Source organism: Callorhinus ursinus, unplaced genomic scaffold (genome assembly GCF_003265705.2).
Source record: "Callorhinus ursinus isolate GAN/ISIS: 27379988/994484 unplaced genomic scaffold, GSC_fseal_2.0 scaffold2, whole genome shotgun sequence".
Classification (NCBI taxonomy): Eukaryota; Metazoa; Chordata; class Mammalia; order Carnivora; family Otariidae; genus Callorhinus; species Callorhinus ursinus.
This window is the reverse complement of record NW_027397064.1, coordinates 94,467,346-94,478,703: the sequence shown is the minus strand read 5'-3', so window position 1 is coordinate 94,478,703 and position 11,358 is coordinate 94,467,346. Positions and strand designations below refer to the sequence as shown.

Genomic DNA, 11,358 nt, shown 5'->3' with positions numbered 1-11,358 from the left:
TGGGCAGGGGAGGGCAAGTTCGCCTTTCCCGGTCTCGGCCCTGGAGTGCATGCAAGTCGGGGAGCGCACTCCAGCTTCCTGCGGGCCGAGCCACCCCAGAATGCGCGTGGGGACAGGCGGTCACCGCTGGATCGGCTGTGGCCGCGTAGGCGGCGGGGGAGGTGGGGCCACCAGTTGCCCGGTGCGCCGGAGCCAAGATCTGATTTCGGGACCGTGCCTGCGTGCTGAGTCAAACCCGGCGGCTGGCCTGGGTCTGCCGCGGGGGCCACCATGCACAGTGAGCCGAGGTTAATGATTAATCTCTGACCACTCGGCCCCTAGCAGCTCTGGGGAGGGCGCTGCAGGAGGGTGGGTAGGGGCCGGCGAGTGGCCGGCAGCCGGGAAGGGGGCGGAGGGCTGTCTGGGGAGGGCGCGCTGGGGGCGGGGAGGAGAAGGGCCGGCGTTAGGCTGCAGGAGACACTCCGCGCGCGCGCGCGATTAGAACCTCCTTCCTCCACTCTCTCCCCGCCTCACTCATACACACACACCCCAAACTCCACCCCCAGGCGCCTCCCTGGCCCTTGCTAGGTTGGGCTACTCCAGGAAGTTTCCGAAAGCACCAGAAATACTAAGTTACTTTTTCCAGGTGTTTGCCTGTGAGACCGCGCTGGGCCCACCTAGGTGAGTGGCAGCCCAGAACTCTGGGCTCTGCTGGGAGGAGGAGGACGGGAAGTTGAAAAGGTCTTTGGACCTGGTGGCGTGGCTTTCGTCCTCATGGCTTCACACCAGGGCCCCAGCGGTGAGTGCTCCCATGTCATCGATCACACCCATGTCCCCGAGTTCGAGGTGGCCACCTGGGTCAAAATCACCCTCACCTTGGTGTACCTGGCCATCTTCGTGGTGGGCATTCTGGGGAACAGTGTCACCATTCGGGTCACCCAGGTGCTGCGGAAGAAAGGCTACTTGCAGAAGGAGGTGACGGATCACATGGTGAGCCTGGCTTGCTCGGACATCTTGGTCTTCCTCATTGGCATGCCCATGCAGTTCTACAGCATCATCTGGAACCCCCTGACCACGCCCAGCCATGCCCTGTCCTGTAAGATTCACACTTTCCTCTTTGAGGCCTGCAGCTATGCTACGGTCCTGCACGTGCTGACGCTCAGCTTTGAGCGCTATGTTGCCATCTGCCACCCCTTCAGGTATAAGGCTGTGTCGGGGCCCTGCCAGGTGAAGCTACTGATTGGTTTTGTCTGGGTTACCTCCACCCTGGTGGCGTTGCCTTTGCTTTTTGCCATGGGAGTTGAGTATCCCTTGGTGAAGGTGCCCAATCACCGGGGCCTCTCCTGCAACCATTCCCGCACTCGCCACCACGAGCAACCGGAGACTTCCAACATGTCCATCTGTACCAACCTTTCCAGCCGCTGGACGGTCTTCCAGTCCAGCATCTTCAGCGCCTTCATCATCTACCTGTTGGTCCTGGTCTCCGTGGCCTTCATGTGCTGGAGCATGATGCAGGTGCTCATGAGGAGCGGCCAGGGCACGCTGGCCAGGAAGGGACAGCCGGCGCACCTGAAGAAGTCGGAGAGCGAGGAGAGCAGGACAGCAAGGAGGCAGACCATTATCTTCCTGAGTGAGTCCTGGGTGGAGGGCAACCTGGGAGCTGGCTTCCCCCTCCCCCACCCTGCCCCTGCCTGTGCCCCTCCAAAACACAAGTCTTGCCCTGAAGGTGTACACTTCCCCTTGCTGAGACTGAAGAGACACGGATCTGAACCTCTGAATGTTTCTTGTGTCTGTTTTGGGAACTTAGGTTACAGTGAAAAGAGCACTAGACCAGGAGTCAGTGTCTGGGTGCGTTCCAGAACAGCCGCTCTCTGACCCTGGCAAGTCACAAAATATCTTGAGTAAAACGGAGTTAAATATTCTGAGAAATGTGAGGGTCAAATTAGGTAATGGGGAGAGGTGAAAGTCCTCTGAGAAGGACCAAGTTCTGTGGAGATGAAAGGGAGCATTCTTCTCCAGCCCGTCGTTGCCCTGGAGAACCTTCCTCAGGCATTTCGATCTTGTTCCCATTTTTCGCCTCCTTACAGCGAGGCTGTCAGGAACATACACTCTCCAGGCTGCTGCTACACTCCCCTGGGGGTGACCTACCCAAGTCCTAAGAAACTGGAGCTCTCAGACACACACTCCTCAGGGCAGAGCTTGAGTTTCTGCTCTGGTGGTTCTCTTCCGTATCAGAACCGAGAAACATGGCAGGGACTGCCGGCCTGTTTGTCTGATCCAGAAAATCTGGTGTCCCAGCTTCCTGGGACTTGATTGATCATCCAGAATACTCAACTCTATGCAGACAAAGCTGTTTGTTTTCCAAACTTTCGTTGTGGTGCAAATATTTAAAGTCGGGTCCTTCTGTGTGTCAGGGAGGAAGGAGCCCACGGTCCACAGGGCCCTTTCCAGTGTGGCATCAGGAAAAGGAATAAATCATGGTGCTGTTTGTTTTGGTGTGGGAAACCTGAGTAACAGGTTTCAGGACCAGGGGGTTGATATGAGAGTAAAATCTGAAGGCGCTTGAAGAGGAACGGAAAGAACCTGGTCCTGTCCCAGCCATTTGTATAGCTGATTTGACCTTGTCCGTACAGTGTGAAATGAGAAGAGAGAGTTTGCGATTTCTGGATGCCTGCTCGGCATCGGGGGCTGTGCTAGGTGGTTTATATTTCCATTTCATAGAGGAGGAATTTGAGGCTTAGAGGAGAGAAGATCTAGTTCAAATAAGTACAGCTCCCGCATTGTGACCTCAATTCTCAGGGCCAGGAGATGAGAGGCTCCCGGTGGCTCGCACAGGCTCATGTTGAAGGGAAAATGAAACAAAACAGGACTTTGACAAGGAAGGTGCTACCTCGATTAGGCTGGTGGTGGTGCTGCCTCCTAGGGCCAGTTTTTGTGGAAGTTGGAGTAAGGAGTCTGTAGCAGGTGTCGACATCTGGGGGACTTGGGAAGGGCACCCAACCCAACTCACTCTCTCTCACCCACGCCCTGCTGCCCAGAGTAGTCCAGGAAGGAGTGGAGAGTAGATTGGCTTGAACATTCATTGAAAAGCTAGTTCCCTCTTCCCCCCGTATACGCTTAGGCATATCTTAAACTTTTAGCAGGGATTGATACGTTAGTGTGAATGAATCCCTTCTCCCCTCCCCCTGCCTTTTTTTTTTTTTTTTTTTTTGAGTACAGGGTAATCTCTCCCACTCTAATTTAGGAATTAAGGTTTCATTTGACCAAGGAAAAATAATTGATTTACCTTTTTTCTCTGTTGGACCAATCTCTGTAGGTTTTTAATTGTTATTATCATTATTTCTCTGGATAATGGGTATTTTTTTTTTTTTTGTATTTCCCCCAGTGGGTATTGTTCCAAGTTGCAGTCAGTCTTCATTTTGTAGCATCAAATTGGAATGCCACAGACTTTAATTAGAGATGAATAGGACCTTGGGGATCATCTCATCCAGTTAGCAATTGCCTGGAATGAGTTTGTTCTCCCTGCTGCTCTCATTCTTTCCTTCTAGTTCTCTCCTTCTTTCTTATAACAACTATGTATTAATCACCCAGGCATAAAGATTGTTGACTGGCACTCAGGTGCTCAATGTGCGATAATGTCTTGGGGGAATTTACCGTTTGTATTTTAGCTTATTTCCTTTGCAGTGGGTTTTCAAAGCAGTTCTTGCAAATGTCCCCCTCTCCCAATGAATTTCAAAGAGCTTTTAAAAATAGGAACCGCACTAATTAACTCAAGTTAGGAAATAAATTAATGGAGTGAAGAGGAAGAAATCATGGCCTGCCTCCATCAGATTAATACAATGCAATTTACTTGGTGGGTTTCATAAAACTTGGGCTTTGGGGCATTTTTAACCCAGAACAACTGAATATATAAGTTGTTTACAAATCGCTGAATTTAGTATAGTGGTTTAGCTGTCTTTTTAGCATTTCAGTTAACAGATGTATCAAATTAAAACAAATATTTGCTTCTTTCAAACATATTTTGCATTTAATGTGAAATGTAAATGATGACATAGCACAAGATGTCTTTGGAGCTCTTGAGGCAATAAAAAAACAAGGATCCCCCCCCCATTGTTAAAAATGCTAACTTCTGCACAACAGAAGCAAGATTCATAAATCTACCCAAGATGAGGGAGTCTATGTAGAAAATATTAATTTTCCTTTCTGCATCTTTTGCTCTTGTGCCTCAGTCTGGTCAAGGTGCTGGGCTTGGTGGATCATGAAAACTTGGGAAATCAGGGAGAGAAAGAGAGGCGGGGACGCCTCCTGGCTCTCATGCAGTTTGCAGGAAAAACAACAATAATGTAAAAGTGCACATTCTGGGAAACGTGAGTGTCTCTTGCCTCTCGTCAGCTCATTGAGAAACCAGTACCAGCCTTATTTCGTTTTGCAGGGTTACGGCTAATACGGCCCTGGTAATACTTGCCTGATGCCAAATAGAGGAACCGCTGCATTTGGCTCTTTATTCCTTGGATGTTAAGGATATGCAACATAAGCCTTTCTTTCCGGAGGTTTTCCCAGACCTTCATTTTATCTTTCTGACCCTCACTTGGAGTTATTCACATTTCGTGTGGCATCTGGGTCCTTGGACTCCCAAGTTTGTGTCTGTTGCATACCTGGCCTGCTGTCAAACGTCACCCTACTCAAAGTGGAACAACAGAGAAGTTTAAAAGAAGAGTAGTTTTATTTATTTTACTTTATTTTTTAAGATTTTATTTATTTATTTGTCAGAGAGAGAGAGAGCAGAAGCAGGGGGAGTGGCAGGCAGAGGGAGAAGTAGGCGCCCTGCTGAGCAAGGAGCCATATGTGGGACTCGATCCCAGGACACTGGGATCACGACCCAAGCCAAAGGCAGACGCTTAACCGACTGAGCCACCGAGGTATCACTAAATTACTTATTTTTTTAATTTTATTTTATTATGTTTTGTTAATCACCATACATTCCATCATTAGTTTTTGATGTACTGTTCCATGATTCATTGTTTGCGTATAACACCCAGTGCTCCATTCAATACGTCCCTCCTTAATACCCATCACCAGGCTAACCCATCCCCCCCACCCCCTCCCCTCTAGAACCCTCAGTTTGTTTCTCAGAGTCCATAGTCTCTCATGGTTCATCTCCCCCTCCGATTTCCCCCCCTTCATTTTTCCCTTCCTACTACCTTCTTCTTCTTTTTTTTTCTTAACATATAATGTATTATTTGTTTCAGAGGTACAGGTCTGTGATTCATCAGTCTTACACAATTCACCCTGCTCACCATAGCACATACCCTCCCCAATGTCTATCACCCAGTCACCCCATCCCTCCCACCCCCCACCACTCCAGCAACCCTCAGTTTGTTTCCTGAGATTAAGAATTCCTCATATCAGTGAGATCATATGATACATGTCTTTCTCTGATTGACTTATTTTGCTTAGCATAATACCCTCTAGTTCCATCCAGGTAGTTGCAAAGGGCAAGATTTCATTTTTTTTTGATGGCTACATAATATTCCATTGTATATATATACACATCTTCTTTATCCATTCATCTGTTGATGGACATCTCGGCTCTTTCCATAGTTTGGCTATTGGGGGCACTGCTGCTATAAACATCGGGGTTCACATACCCCTTTGGATCACTACATTTGTATCTTTGGGGTAAATACCCAGTAGTGCAATTGCTGGGTCACAGGGTAGCTCTATTTTCAACTTTTTAAGGAACCTCCATACTGTTTTCCAGAGTGGTTGCACCAGCTTGCGTTCCCACCAACAGTGTAGGAGGGTTCCCCTTTCTCCGTATCCTTGCCAACATCTGTCATGTCCTGACTTGTTAATTTTAGCCATTCTGACTGGTGTGAGGTGGTATCTCATTGAGGTTTTGATTTGGATTTCCCTGATGCCGACTGATGTGGAGCACTTTCTCATGTGTCTGTTGGCCATTTGGTTGTCTTCTTTGGAAAAAATATCTGTTCATGTCTTCTGCCCATTTCTTGATTGGATTATTTGTTCTTTGGGTATTGAGTTTGATAAGTTTTTTATAGATTTTGGATACTAGCCCTTTATCTGATATGTCATTTGCAAATATCTTCTCCCATTCTGTCGGTTGTCTTTTGGTTTTGTTGACCGTTTCCTTTGCTGTGCAAAAGCTCTCTATCTTGATAGAAGTGTAGTTTTAATTAGTAGCTTTCAAGAGCATAATGTGGTTGGGATGAGGTTACAGTTACTCCTAGAGATCTGTAGGCAGTGATTGGCTTTCCACTGTAGTCATGAAAAAAAAAAGTTTTACAGATAACTGTAAAATTACAAAATTAAAGAAACATCATACAAGATTCAGAACTCTGTAATAATTACACCCCTTTGCATTCTGATTTGCTCTCCTGAGTCAGGGAAAGGGGAGTTGAATGTAAGGGCCGGAATTGCAATGTCAACTTGGGCTGCTCATAGGAGAATATCTTGAATATGAACATCATCCATCATGTGTATCTGGGTAGAAAAAAGATTAAGAGTTGCTGCTATAATGGACTGCTCCAAAAAGAAGGTTGATGTGTATTTAGATATGTGTGGGGTGGCCAGGGAGAAGCAGAGAGAATGAGCTAAGAATTGCATCCTCTGGGTTTCAGACCCCAGGTTTAGAGGTCAAGTCATGTCTTCTGTGTGTGCAAGTCAGAAAGGGCGGGGGGTTTGGGGAGGAGCAGCTGAGATGGTGACAGTGGGTCCTCTTTATCTGAGGACAGTTAGTACCTAAAAAGAACTGTTAAAATTAGCTCCTTAGAATTGAGTCCCAAATTTCATGTGGAAAGAGGTTTGATTGGGACTTCATCATGAAAAACAAAAGGGCAAATCATGGAAAGAAATTTGTCTTCTATTTTATGAAACATAGCATATGATGATATGTTAATTCTCATAATAATTCTTCCAGAATGACACAAGTGCAGCCTTTTTTGAGGGCATAATTTTTCTGACAAAATTACGTGATCGCCTTTGTGTTTGATTTTCTCAGCAAGATGGTAAAGAGGGTTTTCTCCCAAGGGCTTCTCCGAATTCTTTGCTATTTAAATCACCCTCACTGAAGTGCCTCTCCTGGCATAATTCTTGTCAATTTTCCATTCTCTCAGGATTAACTGGTCTGATTTGGCCAGACCTTCCTTTGTCAGTGGCTCGCCATGTGATTCATGTTTCTCTAGCTCCTCTGTCTCTGACTTCATGAAATTCTGCCCCTTGTGTGCAGACCATACCCCCAAAATATAAGTAATTGAAAAATCAATCCCTATACCCTAGTGTGTATCAACTGATTACATGAAAATGGAGGCCTTAAAACGCTTCTAAGGTGCCAAACGAATTTTAAATACAGTTGGCCCTTGAACAACAGGGGTTTGAACTGCGTGGGTCCACTGTCCTGTGGATTTTTTTCAGTAAATACGGTACAATACTGTAAGTGTATTTTCTCTTCCTTATGATTTTCTGAATAGTGTTTCCTTTTCTCTAGCTTACTTTATTGTAAGAATATAGTATATAATACATAGAACATATAAAATGTGGGTTAATTATCTGGTTGTTCTTGGTAATCCTTCTGGTCAAAAGTAGGCTATTAGTAGTTCAGTCTTGGGGGAGTCAAAAGTTGAATGCAGATTTCTGAGTGTGTAGGGGTTGGCTTCCCTAACCTCTACGCTGTTCAGTGGTCAACCGTAGTTGCTTTTTCTTGACTAGTTTAAAAAACTGGTCTTACAATCATGTTTATGTCATTAAATTTCTTATCAAAGGCTATTTCTATGTCGTAAAGGCCTATGCCAGTGCAGTCTCGCAGGGAAATATCACCAAAATTAAATTAGTGACTTTTTAAATGTAAGATATTATTTTGACTCAGATGTTTGGATATTGCAGGAAAAAGTTTTGCCTCAAGTATTCGGGTTACCACCTCTATTCTGGAAGAGAATTTATCGGTGTAGATGTGGCTGTAATAAATAGTATTTCACGTGTATTTTTCTATTTGTGATATCTGCCATAAATTGCAAGTGTCCTGTGATCAGCCTGGCAGACAAATATAATAATGCTCCTTTATTTTTATAATCAGGCTGTCTCAAAGATTTCATTTCTCTGTTGGAGAGATGCATAGTTCCCGTGGAAGGGGATATGAGAATCCCAGTCCCCATTCATTAGCTTGCCTGTTCATCTGTCTTAGTTGCATGCCTCATGGGGGCTGCCAAAGTGTAATAAGGCAGCAGAAACCTCAGTCGAGCAAAGTGTTCAGCTTATTAATGCTACAGCCACTCAGAATAAAAGCCATTTGTGAGTGGAGATAGCACAGAGGAAGAATATTGAATCAGAAGTCAAGCACCCCCATCTTGCCCCACTAGACAAGGTCCCCTGATCTGCCACTTGGATGATGCTATCATCTCTCACTGCCTTTTCCTTCTGTCCACCTCCCCTGCTGTTCTGGAACTCTCCACCTCTACTCCTTGCCTTCTTAGCACTGGAGGGAAGACTGGTCATCACTGCTTGTAAACAGATAAATGTTCAGCCTCACCTGGGCCCTCTCTCTGGTGAGCACCTTCCTTTGCAAGCACCTTGGAAGAGCATGAGCTTCTGGAATGCCTTTCCTACTTTGTTTCCAACAAGTGTGCTCTCTAGGTGAGAGACCTTGAATTGACGCATCCTCACTGGAGGAATAGCTGCATCGGCTCCTGCCCTTGTCTAAGCTGTCTTTCCTCATGCCACAGCCCCTGGGATCTAACTGATGTCCTCAGCCCCAGCCCCATCAAATCCAAACCTCCAAATGGCTTCCCATGGCTGTTACGTCAAGGATCAACATCCTTAACATAAGGTCCCTCGTGGTCAGCTGCTTCTCCAACTTGATTGACGGCAGTTCTCCCCTTATTTTAGTCAGCATGACTGTCATGACAAAACACCACAGCTGAGCGGCTTGAACAGCAGATAATTACTGTTTTCACAGTTCTGGAGGCTTAGAAATCTGAGATCAAGGTGCTGGTAGACTTGGTTTCTGGTGAGACTTCTTTGGTTTGCAAGTAGCCTCCTCTTCACTGAGTCCTCACTTGGCTTTTCCTCTGTGTACATGCACGGAGAGATGGAGAGACAGAGACAGAGATACCTCTGGTGTCTCATAAAGACACCAGTCCTGTTGGATTAGGGCCCTACCCTTATGACCTCATTTAACTTAATTACCTCCCTGAGGGTCCCATTTCCATATACAATCACAACGGGGGTTAGGGCTTCAACATATGTATTTTGGGGGGACATGATTCAGTTCACAACACCCCTTAATTGCTCCACCCCACCGGGCCCCCTTCAGGTCTTCCAGCGGCTCATGGTCGGGCTCCCTCCTACCACCTGGCTTTGGTGCATATTGGCTGAAATACCACCCTGGCTGAAATACTTTTCTGTCTTACTCACTTACTGCCCCCTCATCTGGCCCCTTCATCAAGTTAACATCTTCAGATCTGTTCCTGGGAAGCCTGGCCCATCCTCCCAGAGGATGATTGATTAAACTTCCATTGAAACAAGACTCACAGTCAGAATTTTACTTTCATTTATTTTCTTCTTTACTTTCTTTTTTCCTAATTTTTCTTTTACAAGCTGAACTCTGAGATTATTTGATGTTTTTCTTCTAATTCCTTGAGGGCAGGAGCTCTCCCTAATTTTGGTCAACACTGTACCTCCGTCCCAGGGTAGTAGTCCCCACATGCAGCAGATGTTCAATGACTATTTGTGGATGGAACAAATAAATGAATGAGCCTCAGCTTGGAATTGGGAAGTGACGTTCTGTTTTGCCTTGGGCATGCACTCCTATGGAAGTGTATCATACCTCACAATCCTTCTGGTCAGTCTGAACCTAAAGATGCTCTCCTAAAAAGAATCTCATTCCTCTCAGCCTCCCAGAAAGTCAGACCACCATGGAGGACACTTAGGACTTTCTCTCCCCTGAGCAAAGACTCAGTCTGTGTTAATCAGCCCCCGAGTACCAGCGGTCACCGTATGTACCTGCCAGAGGTAACCGTGAAATGAAAGTGACTAGGATAATGTTTATCAGTCCCTGTTAAGCTGTTTAACATTAATGCAGCGAGACAGCTCTCACAGGGATTTCTTAGCGGGCCCCTTTGCCACTTGTTAATGGTGGGGGGTGGGGGTGCTCTCAGGGTCATGGGAAGAGGATGCAGTGGAGGTAATATTTAAAAAATATTCAACCCATGTTTTCTATTGCCCCTTAAATTGCATGCACTTGTAACCATCTCCCTCCTATCCGAACCATGAGGCTCTCACCCCAGGGGGCCAAGACAGGGACAAGACGCAGGAACTGCCTGGTACGAAGGTGTGGTTGATCCGTTTTCAGTCCAGAAGCTGGATTGCTTGACCTCTCCAGCTAGGCGATTGTGAAAGCCAGGCTTTAGTACGGGGTGAAAAGGGGCTGCTAAACTGTGTATGTCTTCCTTTAATGGATCTCCAGCTCAGCCTGGTGGCCTAGATCCGCCACCACACAGCCAGTTTCAGGGAAGACCATAGCTAAGGGGCTTGCAATTTCTCCTTGGAAGCCGGTGGAGGGTATTAAGGAGTAAAGCAGCACAGTTAAGTCCGTGGTGCTGCCCCTGGACGTGCTCCCAGATTAAAAAAGAGAAAACCCTTCACTGGGTCACAATCCCTGTAGGATAAGCTGTTTGCCTGTTCATTCTTCCTGCCGTTTAGCCAGACCTCTGGCACTTGGTTCCTTCCAATTTCGCTGCTGTCTCAGACCTCCACGGCCAGAGTCTGCCTCTCCCTCTACTCAGCTCCTCGGGTTTTCCCAGCACAGAGGCCCCAGCTGCCTGGCTTTGCTTCGGCCCAAGTCAACGGGCAGCTCCAGGTTGCTGAGCTAGGCCGCCGTAGCTCTCACCATGTCTGTGGTGCAATGGCCTGCTGGTTCTTCGCAGATGATTTCGAGCCCCCGCTTCTTCCGTGAAGCCCCTTGCACTGATCTTCCTACAAATGACGAGCTAGCTCCGACATCTCTTAGGTGGGGGCATAGATGTGGTCTCCTGACTAGTCTTGGCACTCCGTGAGACCAAGGACGTTGCACACTCGTTTTTTTTCAACCTTCTTCCCTCCTTAGGGGCCGGGGACACAGTGGCTGTGCCCTTTGTAGGTTCAGGGACTGAAATCCCCCACGCTGGCTGCTACTCCTGGAAAGGAGGGAAACCCCATACACTATGGTCCTTGGGAAGTCACTGTGGCTTATCTGCCTCTTGCCTCTCCTTCCCTGGGGTAGGCAGAAATCTCAGATGGTTCTGGAAGTTCCCGGGCTCTGGTGTACATGCACCTGCTCCACTTACTCAACTAAGGTGTTTCCATGAAGGGATTTTGCAGAAGTAA

General features: G+C 47.0%; 1 protein-coding gene across 2 annotated transcripts in view; it reads left to right on the top strand.

The window, feature by feature from the left end:
- The first annotated feature begins 577 nt into the window (after window positions 1-577).
- The window catches only part of GPR39 (G protein-coupled receptor 39), a 197,242-nt gene continuing 186,461 nt past the window's right edge, over window positions 578-11,358 (top strand). Inside the window, exons 1-2 of one of the 2 annotated variants that reach the window (XM_073884809.1) lie at window positions 578-778; window positions 922-1,609. In XM_073884809.1, coding sequence (XP_073740910.1) covers window positions 967-1,609 — 643 coding nt within the window. In that variant the 5' untranslated portion in view covers window positions 578-778; window positions 922-966. Of the gene's footprint in view, window positions 1,610-11,358 lie in introns of both variants that reach the window. The other variant, XM_025857138.2, reaches the window with a different exon arrangement.